Here is a 20,784-nt window from a genome sequence, read left to right as displayed (position 1 = left end):
GCTTCCTAAATACGTTAAAACTAATGTATTGATAAATAATTTGCAAAAGCACTTCTAAATGTCGCACAATGGAATTTTAAAAATTTTTGTTTAACCTGTACCGCGGATTTCTTTTTTTTTCTTTTAATCTTGTTTCAAGTGTCTATTTTGTTCATTGTTCTGCGCGTGACAATTCACAATTGACTGCTCTTTTCAGAGGACTGTTTTATCAATTTTTGTAAAACTATGTGCTGTGCAAATGCTTGCTGTCTGGGTGGCGGGATCTTTGTCAAGCTGCAACTAAGCAGCTTTTTCTTCCGTCACCTTTTTTGCTCAAGCAAAATAAAGAAACTTCTTCTTCTTCTTCTAAATGAGTGCCATATGCTGTTTGTTTCATTTACGGAACGCGTCAGCTTTTTAGAGTTAGGAGTGATTCCAGTATTTGAGTCGGCCTAAGACTAGTTGTTTCTGATGGTTACAAAACAAACGAGACGGGAAGCAAAAACGAAAACGGCTAGATTGATTTAGGCGCCAAAGAAAAGGAAACCACCAATGGGCATTCTCAAGGGTTGAAAAGAAACAAAAACAAAACGCGCAAGAAAACTTCGAGCGTAGGCGGACATGAGAAGCGGTCACCTTGGGCGTCGAGGAAACTCGTCAGCACAACTCCTTTTTGTTTCTTCCCGAGTCACGTCCGTCCTGCAGGCGTTTCCTATGGGCACGTCGATGTGCTTGTCATCAGTGAAGAGAAAGAGGTTCCGCTTCTTCAGAAGGATGGGGGGAGGCGGGCTTGATAGCTTGTGAAGAAAAACATGAGAGTCCCCAGAAAGCAAGAAAACGAGAGAAATTGCTACAGATGCAAGGAAGGCGAGCTGCATCGGTGCAGCTTAAGGTCAGTGGCCGTCTCGGAAACTTTCAGGATGCGGGGAGGCAGAAGGGATGGGGAGGACCTGGTCATCAGTCCCCGAAGCCCTGTCGGGGACAGCTGCTTCCGACAGAGGCCGCTGGTTTTCACGCGACTCACGTTTGTCTTTGTCAGCTGAGGTTACCGCGCTGGGCTCTCGGTACGTAGCGTGGGACACATTGGTGGTTTCTTTTTCTTATGCTACAGCAAAGTAGACCGCAGTGTGCTAACTCTGTTTTGCTTTAATTTTGCCAGCTTCCACTGAAACGATATCAGCACTCTGCACCTCAGACGCCATGACGTAGATTTTTTTTCGTTCGCACAGTTACGTCATTGGCTGCCTTTTGCAACACAGCGGCTTCTTGCGTCACTTTCTAGATGTTCTGTTAACAATCGAAAACTTTTTAAAACAAATAATTTCCCTAAAAACTCCTCCATATAGGATGCGTACCAGAGGCGTTGCTCAGTGACATAGTAGCTTCCCGTGCGCATTAACTAACCAGGAGCAGTCTCTCTTAAAATGCCTGGTCGAGCTAAGGTACTATTCAACCCTTTCCTCTTTAATACCTTTTACGACCTTAGCACTTCCAAAGTGGCTAGCTAGCGTCCGCTGAACTAAAGACTAGGTGATCTTCGTGCTCGAATATCATGAACATTTTGAAGAAGCATTATGCTATGCAACAGAGCGAGTTCTCTCTCTTTCAAAACAGGCGAAATATGTTGAATGAAGGAAACTAAAAAAAAAATGATGCCAACTTCGAGCTGATTAAAGTGAATTTCGGGCGCAGAAACCCTCCTCAGAAAGGCTTCTGTACCACTTGCGTATGGTTCACTTGAAAAGCGTCCGAAAGATACGGAGTCGACGTTGACTATGCAATCAATAAATCAATCAATCAATAAGTTCATTTTGCACTAAGGAAAACACTTAACCAGTTCAGGCCTGCCAAAGCCTCAGGGCGCTTGTTTGCCCAATGACTGCGGAAAGATTGAAATACACGCGAATTTAAATGAAGATTAGTACGGAGGGCTTTTTCAAATGCTATCTTTTGCCAAAAGTAATGAGGAATCGATATTGGTTATCAGGCCCGGTTTGGAGTAATCATGGCACCGTTAAAGGTCTAAATCTCTGCAGGGGGAGGTCCTTCGTTGTCTCCTCCTTTTGAAACCATTTAGCATGATTATTTTTAATAGCTTTAACATCCCAAACACACTCAGGCTATAAGGAGCTTCGTAGAAGATTTCTCAGGATAATTTCGGTCTCCTGTAATTCTTTAACATGGACTGATATCACACACTACACAGGCCTCTAGTATTTTGTCGACATGAAAGTGCGACTGCAGCGGCCGGTATAGATCAAGCGTATTTGTGGCCACCAGCCGAGCAACAAAACCACTGAGCCACCTCAGTGGCAGCTGAAGCCTTTTGGTGTTTTGGGACGTAGTAAAGGCTCATCTACAGGCTTAAGAAGCAAGCTGACGATTGCGTTATTTACCGTTAAATTTACAGTGAACCTGACGCTTCTCTTCTTCAGTCTGATAATAACCAAGTTTCGGATTGGTGCATATTATGCCAGGCGGAAATCAACAATAATAAATTTAAACATACACACGTTTCTCGCTATAATGCCGTAACAGCCACTCATAAACTCAATAATACCCCTATGGGAATTGTGTCTTCGTACAAGTACCTCTATATGCATATAACTTCTAATCTGTCTTGGAAACTGAATGTTGAATTCGATGCTAGCAATGCAAACCGCCTGTCGGGTTATCTTCGTCAAAATTTGTACCTTTCTTCTAGTTGACTGCAATTCATTCTTTACAAAACACTTTTTCGGCCTGAATTGGACTATGCAGCATCTGTCCAGGACCCTGGCCTTCAATCACTAGCATCTGTCCTTGTATCTGTTCAAAATCGAGTGTGACGTTTATACTTTCCAATTAACACCGTAACTCTGGTGTCACTGCTGTGAAATGCTTCTTATTATTTCTCCTGCTTTCGCGCCGCAGATCTCGCTTGTGCCTATTTCATAGGATCTACATAACAATCGTGACCTAAAGAGTTGGCTACTAATTCCCCCCACATACGTTTCAGGCCGCATTGATCATCGCCTTAAGTAGGGGTTACTTCATACCATACTAAACATTGTTTTTATTTGCCCCAGCATTTCAGAGGGTTGCAGCCACCTTTCCAGTGACGTAGCGGACATTACTTGCATTAATATTTTTAAGACTGTCGTATGTAATATCTATTTATAAATTCTGTCAATTTCTCTTGCTTTTGTTCTTACGGTCAGTTTATTTTTCGCCTCAAAAGGATTTTTGCTGCGCCTTGCTAATCGGAACCGTTTTGTTCTTTCTTTTTCTCTTTTTCTGCAGCCTAACACCGGTTAATATTCTTTTTGCTGCACGGTATATTATCCAATGTATGTCCTCCCTCTCCTCTCTAATACTGTCATACCCTGAGGGTATTTAAATAAATAAATGGTCCCTGTTTACGTCCGCAGACACACGATGAAGGACCAGAGCATTTCGTCGAGGACACCTCATGTCGCCTATTTCCTTCAAGCATCCGCACCTCCAATTTTCCCTTTCTCTCTGTTACTGCACTAACCTGGGGTGCAGTAGGTAAAAAAGCTGTTCCTTCTAGCATCCTCTCCGTTCATTCCTTCATTAAGTAGACAAGTTCTTTCCCCCGCAAACCTCGCTCAACAAAAGGCACGGAGTAGTCTGGAGGCGGCTACAAACCGGAAAGTTTATTAATCCGTAAATTTATTCCAAATTCGTGTCGGACGAATTCATACAGGACTGCGCTAAGTACGGGGCACAAAATACTACTTAGTCACTACTTTTTGAATCCCTGCGGATAAACCCTAGAAGTATTTGCGGCTCTCCAACCTAGAGCAGTGGGAGACTACGCTGTCGAACTCAGACCCTAAGGTAAAACTCTGGGCAACGTGAAGGGCCGAAGAAATCACTGGAAAGCTGTTCTTTAGCCACTTGATGTCCAGTCTGGAGATCAGCGTGCATTCTCATCGTACAGCACAAGTTCAAGATCCCCGGACGGTCGAAATTATCCGGAGCCGTTCATTGCGGTGTACTCCACAGCCTGCGTCGCTTTGGGAACTTAAACGATATAAGCAATAAACCAACCTAGCCGTTTCCCATTTGTACGGACGCTTTAATGCCAAGCGAGAGCTTCAATTTCTACGCATACTTCTACCAAAAGCAAAAATAGCGATTAATACCAAAGTTATTTCACCCATGCTTTCACACAAGTGTGCTCAAGAGTGTGCTTCGTGCGTGTTCTTTCTTGGCGCGCTCACTGTAATAAAAATTGGAGACGCTTAAAAACCCCCGCACCTCTCATCGTCTCTACTAGTCGTACGTTTAAAGGAAGAAGTCGCGATAAGGCTTCGTACCCCGGTCAGGTTTCATTCAGTTCGCTTTATCCCCAACCGGGTTGCTAGCATTGTTGCCTCTCTTAACAGCGCTACAGTTCGGTGCCAATAACAGCAAATATAAAACTAAGCTTGCACGAATATACAAAGTTTCCTACCATCCAATCTTGTATCCTCCTATTCGATTCGCTGAACGAATCAAATAGTGAACATTCAGAAATATTCGTAATAAATCGAATAAAACCTCGTGTTCGAAAAGTTTTCAATTAACAGACACAACGTTCGAGTGGGGCACGTCATAGATTGCTCCGACGGCTGTTTCAAACGAGGCCTCGTACATCTCACAGCATGTTGCCGCGATTCGTATGTGCGTTCAGTGCCTCGACGCGGTCCAATCGTGTGTCAACGTTCATCCCAATAGGCACTGAACCTCTCCTGGACGTCCTGCGGACATCCTGAACGTCCGTAGGACATCCAAGGAAGTTTCAATGTCGATTGGGATGACGCTCAAACATGCAGCATTGAATACACTGGGTGGTGGGCCACGGTTCCGCCAGGCCTAGCAAACCCTGCCTTCCTGTCTTATACTCCACCTCAACTCGTCCACCTCAACTCGTCCAGCTCAACTGATATGTGGCGCAGGTTTGGTAACCGCCTCTGTAAGCACCGCAAGGCAATTTTGAGAGGCGCATGAAATGGCGGTTAGAGAGTTAGTTAATTTGCCGTCGTCGGGCTACGGGCCTCATAGTGAAGATCAGTGTTGCGTCTTTCGATAATTACAGCTTTAACTCTCTGAGTTCAAGCGTGGCCGCTAGTTCTTTGCAATACCGTACAAATGTTCGTTTTGTACGAATCTTTGCACAAGTAGCGAAGAATCATGCGAATATTCGGTTGACACACATTTTGGTTCCTTCATTCTTCGATTCGTATTCGATTCGGTTTACAGCTATACTATTCGCATTCGATTCTGTTTCGATAGTGTACTCTTAGCTCACCCCTGTAGCATAACGCAGTTATCGTTTCAAATTTCCTGGAGAAATTGCTTTTTCTTGGTGAACTTAGTTTTCGCTTGCGTTTTGGTGGCGTGCGTGCCTGTTAAACCAGAATACATCGGAAGCAATCGGATGTCCACATCTTTATGAGCGACAAATAAAAAAAAATGCTGCATTTTCACAAAGTGAGGAGGTGGCGCCATCTCTGTTTCATTACGAAATTTCCCCAGCATCCAGAAGAAGCCCCTCCTTGGTACAGCGGGCGAGAGGTCGCGCTACCAGTACCATCTTCGCCTAAGGTTGGTTTTTCTACCTTCAGCGACACTGCGTACGATTAGGACGTTCCATTTCTCAGCCTGTCAGGAAGGTACACTAACCAAATATAATATAAGAGGAAATAGACTGCTAAGCGCTACCACTGTGCAAATTCTGAGCGCAAAGTGTCTAGCTGCTTAAAAAGGGAAGCATTCTGAAAGGATTTGTAACAGTCAGTTTAATATATATTTGTGCAGCCACTACTTTCATAAAACCAATTTCGCTGCAACTTGATTGAATGCACGCTACCGAATTCTGAGCCCATACTTAACCTTTTGCGTTGCTTTGTAGACAATGGTGTACACAGCAAATTCACAGCTTTCTCTCAGGGTGCGCTGCATTTTGCAGTGATTTCAGTGTTTGGAGTGAATTTACGATCCTTCATGTCACGAATGACATAGTTTTTTACTGTATATATGTTAAGTGCATGTTTATTGGGGTTTAACGTCCCAAAGCGACTCAGGCTATGAGGGAGGCCGTTGTGAAGGGCTCCGAAATTTCGCCCACCTGGAGTTCATTAACGTGCACTGACGGCGCAGAGTAGAGAGAACGCAGTAAATAATGCTTTTCGAAACACTTAATGAGGTACTACGTCGTTCGCCGTTTTGAGAAGACAGTAGTAGCATCAATTTTTGTCGCAGTTTGTAGTTTAATGTGCATTTGGAAGAGAAATGATTTGCATGATCCTTCGGGTGTTTATGTGAGAATTCTGGGATCTCGATTTCGCTATTTGCACGTACCTGTAAAATACAATCCTTTGGAATTTAGAGCTGCAGAAGAAATGCGCTAGCTTTCTGTAGGCCTGAATATAATATTTCGGCAGAAAAATATGTGTTTTGGTTGGAAATAGAAAATTGCGCCTGAAAAGGCAAGGGAGGCGGATTTTAACGCAGCCAATGTGTTCAAACACTCTGTTCATGTGCCTGCTCATCAACAGCGTTCATACATTGCTTTCTCAAAGTCTACACAGTGTCCGCATGGCACGCCTTGGTCGCAAATTCATTCCTTTATCAGCATAGCCAATGACTAGAGTCAACTGGGGATGTAAGTCCTATATATTACTTTAGCGCGATGTTGATTGCCGTTAAGCTTCACCGCTATTGATCTGTAACCATTGCTAACAACCTCGTATTTCCGCACATATCGGCCGTTTGGTTGCTCAGAAAAAAATTGAAAAAATAATTCTACTGCCATAACCGATTGGCGGTCCTGTCTCAGATATTGCACAGATGTTGCGTCTAGCGGCCAGTTTTGCCTTATACATTCCTAATTGCCTTAAATTTTCTTGCTCAGTGGTGAAGACAAACTTAAAAAAAATTTCGTACCATTGCTGCTGGCAATGGCGTACTGCCGCACAGGAGAAACGAGGGCTCTACAGTCATGCGACAGTGGAGACTGCGGAAAAGAGCAAAGCGGAAGGGTGGTCACCTAGAATGCTTTTTTTCTTTGCGTTTGTGCCTGGAAGCCATTCATTTACACATTAGACGTTGCCGATAGGTACTGCATAAGAAAATTGCGTCAGAAGTGAAATTCATTGGTTAAGAAAACCGGTGTGCAACTTCCAATTCCCATTTCATGCAAAAGAAAGTTTGTTGCACCCTTAGGAAATTTTATTTTTCATGGAATAACTATGCGATTGCCCTGCTAATATAATATTGCTAGTAATGTAAAGTTATTCCGCGGCCAGTACTTTGTTGCTATCAGCAAATAATGTCACTGACCAAATGTGGACTTTTAGATAGTGGTATATACGTGTTCATGCGGATACCAAGACAGGGTTGATTTATTGCGAACGCTCACAAAATGTTCAGTGGCCTAAAGTACACCACAAACATAAAAGTTTTGAATGGCTCTTTATTTTTGTAGTCTTTTTCATTGTTTACTCAGGTAAATACTGTGGGGTATGGATATCGGAAACTCGTATTGCTAGAAGTCTAAAGTAAACTGTGGGGGCGTAGTTTAGTAGCCTTCTCTAAAGTAGTTTTTTTCATTTTCTTCGTACGTTACTGGTGCTTCCATAACTATACAAGCAGGGTGAAGTTCCCAAAGCGTGGATCTGAAAAACGCAGAGAAAGCCTTAGTTGAGCAAATCGATGTTCCTTTGACACCAGGGTGAATACACCAACCAACCAAACTAAAAAACCACAATGCCACCCGCGCTGATGCGTTCAAGGTAAGCCATCTTTATATTGTGGTACAAGAACGAGAAATATTTGTTGCATTCGTTTCAGCTGCACAACATCGGCGTCAGCTCAATGCTGATAACAAAAAAAAAACGACTGGGGCCAAAACTCATGTTCAACTCGACAGTACTACCTTTGACGAAAATGAGACGAACTTGGTGCTGTAGAGGTTTTATTCCACAATGTTTTAAAGATTAGCGCTTGCCTATTTATGCGAACGTGGTGCTCCGGATTATTCACAGCACATTCTATTTTTGTCGGTTTATGCACTTTTCTTAGCTTAGGTGTGTTTTACCGACAAACCCAGAATAAATATTTTGGCTGTGAACAGCTTTCAGTCGCTTTTTTCTTTCCTATCATAACTTATTCGTAATAGCAGTGACTTATGTCTTCCGCTCCAACGTACCCGGCCTGCCGGAGACAGCTATAGCGAGTTTAAGGACTCAGATCAATTCAGTTATCACGGGTTGGTACACTGCAAGCTAAAGCCCACAGTTGTTGACAAAAGTGCCATGAAATGACAGAACGACGATGACCGGTGACTACGTGCAACCGAGAGAATGTGAATCACGGTCAGATAACCACTGGCAGCAGACCACTACCAGGGTCTCATTTTGAACGGAAGGACGGCGCTGCGATAACACCCGTTAACACAGACTTACGGAACTAACCAATTAGAGCGAAATCAAATAACAGCATGGTGAAACGAAGCTACGTCGCTCCATTAGTTCCATCCATTGTAATTCCTTCTGTGTTCCAAGAGTGTTTATTTCGTTGGGCGTGCATGTTCTGTAACCATCACGGAGCCGCCGACAATTTTGTGGGCGTCATTTCGTCACTTAAGCTTTGGTTCTTATCACCTCAAGCACAACGTCATCAGTTAGCAAGAAGCTCAGCAGCATTCTGCAACTTTAATATTAAACGAACAAAATCTTTGAAGCGGTAGGTTCTCAACACAGCACTGCGGTGACCGCAATCAGAGGTTCGTGCTCCGACTGAAGCCGAGACCCAAATCCCGCGTCCGGCAAAGCCCTGCGGCTCTAAACTCAGACTTGCTACTTTACCAGTTACTGAGCGTGGTCCAGGCCAACCAAACTCGACATGAGACACGGCACTGCTTAGGCGCGGGCCCGTTCCCCCAGCTGCTCAGGAGGTGAATTCCTAAGTGAATACAAGTGGTCTCGAAATACACAGGTACAAAAGTGGCCCTCAACTCGCAATACCACGTGCGGAAACTGGTTTCATAAGCACAAAAAGAGGCGATAAGGTGGCTTCTCTCACTCGGCTTTTTCAGCGGTGATCTTGCCTGCACAAAGTGCCACAGTTCTGAGAGACCAAAATGAAAACAGTGCATCCACCCACAATCAGCCTTGCATCGTGTCTATTTTTAATCGCTTATTGTCTTACAACCAGTGGTGTCTGCATATTAAAGAGTCATCGTAGCCGTGGCATTCGTTGTATATTTTTTTAAATAAGCACGATTTGAGGGGTTGAATTCTTGTACGCACTCGCCGCTTTTTTATGCAGAGGGAAAGAAAAAGCACCTGCTTATTGCCTAGTAGTATGTGTTTGGAGACAAGAAATGTGCTAAACTAACTTGCTCTTGTTCAATGGCACTCCTCGTGGCGTACAGATCTGTCTTTGTGAGGCGAAAGCATAAAATCGAAGACTAAACAGAAATTATAGCCCACAAAAATATACTGGATGATCGGGAAGACATGGACAAGGGCTTCTCGTTTGTCCTGCTTTCTTTTTCTGCTCTTATTTCTTTTTATGCACGAGCCACCAAAGTGTCCAAATTAATTCTCTTCTGAATAAAACGCTATCTTGGAACAGATGGCTGCTCGTCCAGCAATCGAATGCAGCTCCTTCTCGGGAGGTTTTTATGAGGCTTCTAATTTCCGACCACGACCGTTAACACAAAACTTAGAAGAAGCGGACCACCTTCTGGTAGATGTGGCAATGCGTGTTCGCTTACAGTGAATCAGTGTGACTAACGTTGAATAAACTTCTTTAGAAACCCCCTTTCTCTAATTCCGCTTTAAAAAAAAAGTCGCTATAGTGGTTTATTAATAAACGCCTCTAAAAATTTGGCTCCGGAATTTTTTCAGTTTTAAGATGTTTCAGGTATCCGTGAAAAAAAGTCAAAATTATTCGCTACCTTTTCTTGCTTGACAAAAATGCATCAGTAGGAGACACAAAAAATAAGTAATTAAGCGTTAAGTATTTTTTTTTTCAGCCAACACCAGCGCCATATTTCACCATTGCCGCTGCTAGAACGCCCATGGTGCACTTCACCCTTTAATAATAAATAAAAAGGCGTACACATCCCCGCTATTTACCGGCCGAGAACTTCTAGCAAGGGCACGGCGAAAGAGTATGTTTTTCGGCCCCCGGGTCCAGAGTTCCCGGTCATCCCAAGCCTGTGCAGTGTTGTAGCCTGCGCCGTATTGTAGTTCAAGCGAAACGTGTCCAGATCTTTAATGCCCAAGTATTTTCCGTTAGTGCTGCATGTTTATGGGATGAAATCAGCTTCTGAAACGTGCTGCTTCATTCTATTGGGCGGTTTAAAAATTGGGTACAAGAGTTAGAACGATCCTGTGATTTTAGCACCCAAATTTCTTTTCATCCCTTTCTATGCAGTCTATTCTAGGCGTCCCAAACTTTGTTTAAGCTTTTTTGACTATTTAGAACTGAAGAATGAAGAAATCATCAAACGATGACAGTACCACCCATGTCCTTACTCTCGCAATAAGTGAAAGTGGCGTTGCCAGATAAATTTGTTCTTTGAGATCCACCGCTGAGGCTGCTCAAAATTTGCATCGAGGACATCTCACTCTCGTTGGAAGGGACGAAAGAAGTAAAACTGCATTTGTAGTTCGGTGTCCCCTGTCGGGCAACCTATTGAGATGGCAGCTTCGGCACATTATTAACCTCTTCGCGTGAAGTTGTTATCGCTAGTCCTCTGTGGGTGTACATGCAACAGTTCTTTCTTTAAATACTGCCCATGTGGCTTCCCAGCTCAGCCCTTGACTAGAAAATCTCAACATTCTCGGAGGCATCCAACGATAAATGAAGAGAGTTGAGTACTGTAACATACTATTCTTCCAATTTCTAACGTGGAGCTGCGTGTTTGACAGGACATTTAATATCCGTGGGCGATAGATGCTTTCACTTACCTACGCACATTGCATAGCCGCTGGAATCAACGCAGACTTCTCCAAACTCTCGACACATTTTCATATGCTCAAGAGTGCAGTTTTGATGTCGGCCTTCTGTGAAGAAAAAGCACAACACTCAGATAATCGCAAAGCTTCACGCCCGACATTTGAAACGCTCTCCTGTCCTCTTATATGTCAAGAGTTGCGTCTTTCGGGCTATTTCTCTTATATTTTTATTTATTTTATTTGGAAATACCGTAGGTTTATGTGGCTGAAGCAGGAGGGCCATACAACGTAACAATCAAACACAAAGAAACGAAAATACAACACACAGTATCATTCGGTGGTAACAAAGGAAGGAAAAAAAAGCATTAAAAATAAAACAAAAGAGACTAGTTAACCAGGAAATGTTCTTCCAATGCGGTGTTAAATTTACTATTTTGAAAAAGGCATGTTTTAGGTGCCCGATACTCTAACGATCAAGTATTTTCCAAACTACTTACCAACACACTTCGCGAATCCTTGCAAGTCATTGCATTCTTTTCCTTGCTGACCGCAATACTGACGGAAGTGCTGATCGCAAACGGTGGAATTACTCCCTGAAATCAATAAAGACTGTTTGTTATCTTTGTATTTAACCGAGAAATATTTTACAGACAAAATTGTTCTAAGGCAACGGACTAAGTATCAAGAACTTTTGGGTGGACATATTTAGTTTGGTACCAATCATTTAAATTTGCATCTAAGGCACTGAATCGGAAAGTTGTAATGCTATCCCTTAGCCTATGGACTTCTGATAGACTCTACTGCCTTCCTAAAAATATTTCTTTGTCGATTCTTAGTCTATAGAGTGTTTAAATACAAAATTCAAATAAGATTGTATGGTCAAAAACCTATAGATTGTCTATAGACTGTCGATACCATTTGTATTGCCTGTAGACTGTTGCCTAGTATTTCTCTATTGAGAGTCTATAGACTTTATAGACAGAAATCTAAGGACAGTCTATAGACTCTAAAAAAAGTTGTAAGGGATGATAGATTTTCATCAAATGAAGCTCCCGTGCTGTGTGTAAAATAACTAGTAATACAATTTTGCTGCCCTTTGGGATGTTCAACCCATTATGGCATGGTGCAAACTTCGAGGTGCGTGGACGGGGCGCTTTTTCGATTAGATATTTTTTGTGCCCGTACACAGAGCTGCTTACGCACACACGTTGCATAGCATACCCACAAAATCTGTACAGAAGCATTTTTCAGAGGGAAGCCGTTTATCAAGGCAATTTTTTCATATAATAGAAGATTTCAGTATATCCGGAGATCAGGCGATGGCAATCTTACCTTTTTTTTAATAACGTTTTTGCTATCGTAAAAAGCGTTCCCCATTGTTTTTGTCTGACAGTCTTAACTGTTCGATGCAATCGATGGAAACACTTTAAAATAAAGATTTTGCTACATATAAGGAGAATGGACCATTACCTTCAATATTTGCATAGAAGTATCTTACAATTCTTAAGTATTCAAAATTTTTCCCGAGAAAGTTGGACATCGGTGCGTGGGTAAGCAGTGTATACTCAAAAAGTGTTCACTGCAAAGTCTATAAACAACTGCAAACTCCCAGGAAGCAGGCTGCCCTGCATAGCAAATACTGTTTACTATGCCGGCGTGACTCGCCCTGCAGGCCGCAGTCGGGTGCAGCCCTGGAGACTTGTAATAGTACCAAATCACGATTCTGATGCATAAACCAAGTGCATGATCTTGCGATGTTTGTGGGTTGGTGCCAAGTGAAATAAATAACTAAGAATAAATCAATAATCATCCTTGACAGGGATTCGAACCGGCGGCAGCGCGAACAGGTCCGCTTCTCCTGCCACTGCGTGAGGGCACTAGACTATCGCCGCAGCTGAACGCGCTTCTTGTTGAACTCCGACACACACTTGCGCTTCTTCTCACCTCAGTTAACTCTCGGGCTGTGCATTCCACATCATCTTGTTCAACACCTTACACTCATCATCACCCTGATTGCGCCTATTGTCTCTCTAATGTCTCTAATGCCTCTAATGTCTCTCTAATTAACCCTGTTCTTTGCCAACGGCGGCCCTCGTATCTCCGTAAACTTCTTAACCTCATCCGCCGCCGCGGTGGCTCAGCGGCTATGGTGCTCGGCTGCTGACCCGAAAGACGCGGGTTCGATCCCGGCCGCGGCGGCTAGAATTTCTTTGGAGGAGAAATTCTAGAGGCCCGTGTACTGTGCGATGTCAGTGCACGTTAAAGAACCCCAGGCGGTCGAAATTTCCGGAGCCCTCCACTACGGCGTCTCTCATAGCCTTAGTCGCTTTGGGACGTTAAACCCCATAAACCAAACCAAACCAATCTTAATCTCATCCGCCCACCTACCTTTCTTCCACCCTCTGCTACGCTTGCCTTCTCTTGGAATCCACTCCGTTACCTATAAGGACCAGCCGTTATCTTGCCTTCGCATTACATGCCCTGCCCAATCCCTTTTCTTCCTCTTGATTTCGACTAGGATGTCATTAACCCGCATTTGTTCCCGCATCCAGTCTTCCCGCTTCCGATACCTTAACGTTACACCTATCATTTTTCTTCCCATAGCTCACCGCGTTGTCCTCAACTTAATCTGAACCCTTTTCGTTAGCCTCCACGTTTCTGCTCCATAGCAGAGTACCGGTAAGATACACCTATTGTATACATTTTCACCTCTTACTCTATCAAAAAATATTCGCGGATTAAGCTATCTGGCGGCAGTTACACAGCCACATGCGTTGGCATGGACAACGCTGTGGCAGAAACACGAGAAGAGAGCAATACGCGTTGCCGTTGACAACATTGCTGGAGAAACGCGGAACACGCCGCCAGTGTATTTGGTAAATAAGAATTAGAATGAAAAAGCTGAATGCGCGCATAACTCACTCCCTGTCTCAGTGGACACCTCAATCGCGCTTTCAGGTACGTGGCGATGGTGTGCACCAGAAAAAACTGTGGTTTTGCGCAATATTTCGTGCTTAGCAATGCTAAGCCGCCAGCCGTTTTTCCCAAGCTTTATGTCTTGCACGCACTTATTGAGCAGCAGCTTAGAACAGCTATGGTTCTCTCGTCGCGACTGGCATGTGCGTAAGGTGTTTTGCATCTGCGGAGCAGTGCACATGCAGAAGTGTGCATAACCCCTTAACCAAGCACAATGCAGTAGCATGGGTAAAATACGAGAGACATTTCTCCGATTCTAGACGCATGGAGCGTTGCACCTAATTTTTTGCACTCTAACATGTAATGGCTCTATGGTGTAAGAGTTCTGCATTTGCAAGGTACCTTATTTGCGAATCCCTCTAACCGTTTCGGCGCACCTTCTCGACCAAGAATTATTTTGGCGCAACGCCCATCAGAGACCTAGCATACACACGTCACGCTACCGTCCGAATCATCACAATATTTTCCTTGTTGATGGCAGTATTCCCGATAGTGAGGATTGCACGATGTGAAATTGCCGTGTCAAATAAAAAACAGGCAGTTTTATGAAGAATTTAAATTCACGCTGCCTTCGGCCAAAAGAAATCCCAGAAAATACCCAACACGTATGAATTTTCAGGACAAGCAGATTAATTTGACACGTTGCAGAACATTCAGATTTAAGTAACCTTGAATCAAAACCACAGCCCTGTTGAGCACGCTAGGATACTAGTTCTGCTTGAAACTGATGACACAATTTTTAAAGTATGTATAACAGAGCATGTGCAGTTTTTACTACGGTGTTGGTAGGCTGGAATCTCACTGAACGCCCTGCTCGAAAAAGAAGACTGGAAGACAAGAACATGGCATTAGGTCAAGAGAAACGCATCTTATTCCTTCTTGCCCAAGTCTTTGGCATTAGTGCTTCTATAATGCCAGGGACAATCCAGGCACAATGCAGTAGCGTGGGTAAAATACGGGCGACATTTCCTGGTCTCTAGACGTATTAAACGTTGCACCTAACGTTTTTGCACCCGAACATACCATGGCGCCATGGCGGGAGAGTTCTGCCCATGCTGGGTACCTTCCGTGCGAATTGCTCCAACCAGTTGATAACACCTTCTCGATGAAGAATAATTTGTGCGCAACGCACTGCAAGCACCTTACCTACACACGTTACGCTGCCTTCCGAATCATCGCAATATTTCCCTCGTTGACGACAGTATTCCCGGTAGTCAGGATTACAGGTTGTGAAATTAAGGTCTGAAATCAAGAAAAGGGAGCTTTATGAAGAATTTGAAAGTCAGCCTGCCTTGGACGAAAGAAATCTTAGAAAATACCCAGCACTATGAATTCAGAAGTATGAACAAGGAGTTTTATGTGACCCTTGAATCAAAATCCTAACCCTGTCGAACACGTCATGACAGCATTTTTAAACTACCTCGAACAGAGGATGTTCAGTTTCAGTTGCGGTGTAAAACCTTCTGCTCTTGAAAATATTACGTTTTTGGTATGCTGGAATCTTACAGAATACACTCTTCGAGAGAGCAAAACTGGCAGAGAAGAACATAGGATTAGATCAAGAGAAACGTGTCCAGTTCTTTCTCGTATTTGCCGTTATACCGCCACGCGTTTACAGGATGAAATCTGCTTCTGGAAAATGCTACTTCATTCAATTGGGCGGTTGAAAAATTTTGGCACAACAGTTAGAACAATCATGCGATTAAAGCACCCAAATTTCTCTTTATCGCTTTCTGTGCGCTCTATTCTAGGCGTCACAAAATTTCAAGCTTTTTTGACTAAGTAGAACTGACGAACTCAAGAGTGAAGAACTCATCAAACGGTGGCCGCGCTACCCATACCCTTATTGCAGCAATAAGTGAAAGTGGCGTTGTCAGCTGACCTTGTCCTGGTGGTAGTGCTAGTTGCAGTGGGTGTAATTATTTTGACATCAAGAAGTAGAGCGTTGTGTCGGAGCATTTAAAAAGCGCAGTGTCTTGAAGGAACATAAAGCTCAGAAAATACATTGAACATTAGGCGTTTCCAGAAGCTGAAGAGGCTTAATATTTACGACATGCACTTTAGGAGTTCAATATTAGTGTCATAGCCCTTCGATAAGAAGGTTGAATCATCCCAAAGCAAGACGACGAGAAGCTGTCCAACAACACGAGCAGACACTCCGTATGGGGCTCTGAACGCATGTATTTACGGATTCCAAGAAATTAAACCGAACGTAGAGTAACATGTAAGAGAGAAACAGCTGTTAAGAAGGTCATGCGTAGATAAATGCTCGATATTGTCAGCTAGGAGTAAAATCTCTCATGACCGCAAGCACGGCGCGTCGCTATCACGAAAGCTGTCGTGTGCTATCTTCCAAAGGAAACCTCTTCAGGCCGCCCAGAGCTGTCCTCAGACTGGCATAGCCGAAAAAACAACACGCTTCTGTGGGTGGAGGTCCAGGGCTTACCGAGAAAAGTGGAATGTCGAACACAGGTCCCACGCATTGAAAGAAATCATTGTGTACAGCATTAGGTTCATGACGCTCCATCGATCAAGCATTTTCCAAACTACTTACCAACACACTTCGCGAATCCTTGCATGTCATTACATCCTTTTCCTTGTTGACGGCAATACTGACGGAAGTACTGATCGCAAACGGTGGAATTACTCCCTGAAATCAATAAATCTGGTTTGGTATTGTTATATTTAAGCACCAGATGTTTTACGGACAAAACTATTGTGAGGCAGCACACTGAGTATCAAGTATTTTTCGGAGAACATATTTAGTTTGGAACCAATCATTACAATATGCATCTAAAGCACCGAATTAAAAAGTTGTAATGCTATGATACTTTTTCTTCGAATGAAGCTTTCTCGCGGCAGTTATAGAGGCACATGTGCAGCATGCGTTGGCGTGGACACCGCTGCGGCAGGAACACGGGAATAGAGCAAAACGCGTTGGCGTTGACAACATTGCTGGAGAAAGGCGGCACTGGGGCATCGGCTGCCGTTTATAATTGGTGAATTGGAATCACACTGAAAAAGTTGAGGACGCGTATAACTGGCTACCTGGGTACGTGGATACCTCAATCGCTCTTCTAAGTACGTGGCGGTGGTGTACACCTGAAAAAAGTGTGCTTTCGCTCATTGTTTAGTGCTTAGCAATCCTAAACCGCCAGCTATACTTTGCAAGCCTTATGACCTGCATGCACTTGTCGAGCAGCAGCTTTCAACAGCAGTGGTTCTCTCGTCGCCACTGGCATGTGCGAAAGGTGTCTTGCATTTTTCAAGCAGTCCACAGAGAGAGGTGCGCATAATCCCCTTATCCTGGCACATTGCAGTAGCATGGGTAGAATACGGGCGATATTTCCTTTATTCCAGGCGTACGCAGCATGGCAACTCATTTTTTTGCACCCTAACATATCATGGCGACGGGATGGAAGAGTTCTGCGCATGCAGTGCACCTTCTCGATCAAGAATCATTTGTGCGCAGCGCCCTGCAAAGACCTTACCTACACACGTTGCGCTGCCTTCCAAATCGTCGCAATATTTTCCTTGTTGACGGCAGTATTCCCGGTAGTCAGGATCGCAGGATGTGAAATTTCGCTCTGAAATTAAGAATAAGAAGTTTTATGAAGAATTTAAAAATCGCGCTGCCTTGGCCCAAAACAAAACCCAGAAAATGCCCAACGCAAATGAATTTTCAGGAGAAGCAGATCAATTCTGACGCGTTATCGAACGTTCAGTTTTATGCGATCCGTGAATAAAACTACAGCCGTGTTGAGCACAGTACTATGCTTTATTCTGCTTGAAACTGATGGCACAATTTTCAAAGTATGCCTAACAGAGCATGTCCAGTTTCTACTAAGGTGTTGTTATACTGAAATCTCGCAGAATGCCCTGATTATAAAGAGGAAGACTGGCAGAGACGAACACTGCATTTGATCAAGGGAAACTAACTTGTTCCTTCTTGCTGAAATCATTTGCATTAGGGCTTCTCTAAGGCCAGGGACAATCCAGGCACAATGCATGGGTAAAATACGGGGGACATTTCCTTTACCTTAGTCATATGAAGCTTGCATCTAATTTTTTTAACCTGAACATACTATGGCGCCATGGAGGAGAGTTCTGCCCATGCTGGGTACCTTCCGTGCGAATTGCTAGAACCAGTTCGCAACACCTTATCGATCAAGAATAATTTGTGCGCAACGCCCTAAAAACACCTTACCTACACACGTTACTCTGCCTTCCGAATCATCGCAGTATTTCCCTCGTTGACGACAGTATTCCCGGTAGTGATGATTACAGGTTGTGAAATTAAGGTCTGAAATCAAGAAAAGAGTGTTTAATGAAGAACTTGAAGATCACTCTGCCTTGGACCAAAACAAACCCTAGAAAATGTCCAGCACTATGAATTCCGAGCTAAGAACTTTCACTTTTATGTGACCCTTGAATCAAAATCCTTGCCCTGTCGAGCACGCTCTGATACTATATTCTGCGTAAAACTCATGAGAATATTTTTAAACTGCGCCGAACAGAGCATGTTCAGTTTCAGTTGCCGTGTAAAACCTTCTGCTGTCGAAACTATTTTGTTTTTGGTATGCTGGAATCTTACAGAATACACTGTTGGAAAGAGGAAAAGTGGCAGAAAAGAACACGGCATTAGATCAAGAGAAATGTGCCCAGTTCTTTCTTGCCCAAGTATTTGCCGTTAGCGCTGCGCGTTTATAGGATGAAATCTGCTTCTGGAATATGCTACTTCATTCAATTGGGTGGTTTTAACATTTGGTACAAGAGTTAGAACGATCATGTGATTTTAGCACCCAAATTTCTTTTCATCGCTTTCAATGCAGTCTATTCTAGGCGACCCCAAACTTCTTTAAGCTTTTTTGACTATGTAGAACTGAAGAACTCATCAAACGGAGGCCGTGCTACCCATGCGCTTACTGTCGCAATAAGTGAAAATGGCAGTGTCGGCTAACTTTTTTCTTATCGGTTTAACGCTGACGCTGCTCAAAATTTACACCAAGTACATCTCACTCTGGTTGCAAGGCACGAAAGAAGTTAAATTGCATGCTTAGTTAGGTGTCCTCTGTCGGGCAACCCATTGATGTGACAGCTTCGGCACATTATTAACCCGGCCGCGGCGGTTGAATTTCTTTGGAGAAGAAATTCTACAGGCCCGTTCACTGTGCGATGTCAGTGCACGTTAAAGAACCCCCAATGGCGGTCGAAATTTCCGGAGCCCTCCAATATGGCGTCTCTCATAGCCTTAGTCGCTTTGGGACATTAAACCACATAAACCAACCAACCACATTATTAACCTCTTCCCGTAATGTCATCGCTAGTCCTCTGTGAGATTACATGCAGCAGTTCTTTCTTTAAATACTGTCCATGTGGCTTCCCAGCCCAGCCCTTGACTGGAAAATCTCAACACTCTCGGAGGCATCCAACCATAAATGAAGGGAGCTGCATACCGTAACCTAATATTCTTCCAAATTCTAACTTGGAAGCTAGGTTTTTGATCGGGCATTTAATGTACGTGGCCGACTGTTGCTTTCACTTACCTACGCACATTGCATAGCCGGTGGAATCATCGCAGACTTCTCCAAACTCTTGACACATTTTCATATGTTCCAGAGTGCAGTTTTCAAGTCGACCTTTTGGTGAAGAAAGAACACAACACTCAGATTGTGGGAAACCTTCACGCCCTGCATTTGAAACGCTCTCCTGTGCTCTTCTCTATCAAGTGTGGCGTCTTTTGGGCTATTCCTCCCATATGTATTGCAATGTGACACTTTGTCACAGGGAAGACATTTTGCCGGAGAAGTGGCTTTTTATTTAGCGTTTGGCCCTACTTTGTAGTTAATATCTACTTACAGCAGCCCATGGACAAAACAAAAACAATTTACTTCACTTTTTACTTTTTTGATCTTTCTCGGCTTCGTCTTATTTATCACGATGCACACACTCTTTTCCTGGCCATTAAAACCGAGCTATGTATCTGTTCATGCTAGGTTGAAAAGATATCTATCTTCATTATTAAGAATGGAATCATTGACAGAACGCGATTGGCAATGCTTTTGTTAGTTTGTTAAAGATTAAGCTTTTGGGCTAATTCCCTGAAAAATGCTATAATAGGACGTTCTTGCGAGGTAGGTAATTGGCTCGTTTTTGGCTTTACGTCCTGTCCTCGTCCTTTTGCGCACTGCACGACCTTCCTCGAAACGAAACCATGAATGGTTGCGCGGACACGGTAAGAAAAAAAATGGGTAGCCGGCTGAAGAAAAAGTGCAAGCTGACGTACCAGACTCATACGAAGAACCATTTCTGGGCGCTGTAAAATTCATGCCTAGGGAAGGGTAGCTGCCTACCACCAGGAGCAGAGCTATTGCCACGAGGAGCTTGCTCAAGCAGCCTTCCATTCTTGATGTCAGATGATGTCCGCCTGTGGCAGTACGGCTATGGTACGGCATTTTATGGGAAAACTCTGGAAGATGATATCAGTGTGCACTTATCTACCGCTGACAGTAGGGCTTTATCAAAGGCCATATTTGTCCGAAACAGCCGAGCCACTCAGAAAAGGGGGAAAGGCTGGACAAAGGGATTGCAACTGGTGGAGAAATCTCGGGGCGTGTTTGACGTCTACTTGCAACCTCTCTTTTTTAGTTGTTTTGCACTCAGAGAGAGCTTTGAAAAGAATAGTTAATATATTGCCGCCGTAAGAATAATAAATAAAATTAGCACGCCTGTGCCAGCTTTGATCGCATCCAGAGAACGAAAAATGAAGAGGAAATGAATTAGGGCTACTTAATTTTATAGGGGGGGGGGGGGAGAGGGGACAAATTTTGCTGCTGAACACTTAGGACCTACAGTGTTAATCCTCGTG

General features: G+C 43.6%; 1 protein-coding gene across 3 annotated transcripts; it reads right to left on the bottom strand.

Annotated features, from left to right (window-relative positions):
- Nucleotides 1-7,356: 7,356 nt before the first annotated feature.
- Nucleotides 7,357-20,332, bottom strand: LOC149366368 (uncharacterized). Of its 3 annotated transcripts, XM_089558176.1 has the most exons (9): nucleotides 20,203-20,332; nucleotides 19,463-19,555; nucleotides 18,124-18,219; nucleotides 17,408-17,503; nucleotides 16,471-16,566; nucleotides 15,063-15,158; nucleotides 11,438-11,533; nucleotides 10,953-11,048; nucleotides 7,357-7,646 (listed from the first exon to the last, which is right to left on the bottom strand). In XM_089558176.1, the coding sequence occupies exons 1-9, from the start codon at nucleotides 20,318-20,320 to the stop codon at nucleotides 7,612-7,614; spliced, it is 822 nt and encodes a 273-aa protein (XP_089414302.1). In that variant the 5' UTR covers nucleotides 20,321-20,332; the 3' UTR covers nucleotides 7,357-7,611. The 3 variants fall into 3 exon arrangements, with proteins under 3 accessions (XP_089414302.1, XP_089414387.1, XP_089414467.1); XM_089558261.1 differs by lacking the exon at nucleotides 16,471-16,566; XM_089558341.1 differs by lacking the exon at nucleotides 18,124-18,219.
- Nucleotides 20,333-20,784: the final 452 nt, after the last annotated feature.

This window comes from Amblyomma mixtum, chromosome 1, assembly GCF_055824585.1.
Source record: "Amblyomma mixtum isolate Tamu chromosome 1, ASM5582458v1, whole genome shotgun sequence".
NCBI classification, from domain to species: domain Eukaryota; kingdom Metazoa; phylum Arthropoda; class Arachnida; order Ixodida; family Ixodidae; genus Amblyomma; species Amblyomma mixtum.
This window is presented reverse-complemented; position numbering and strand designations above follow the sequence as displayed.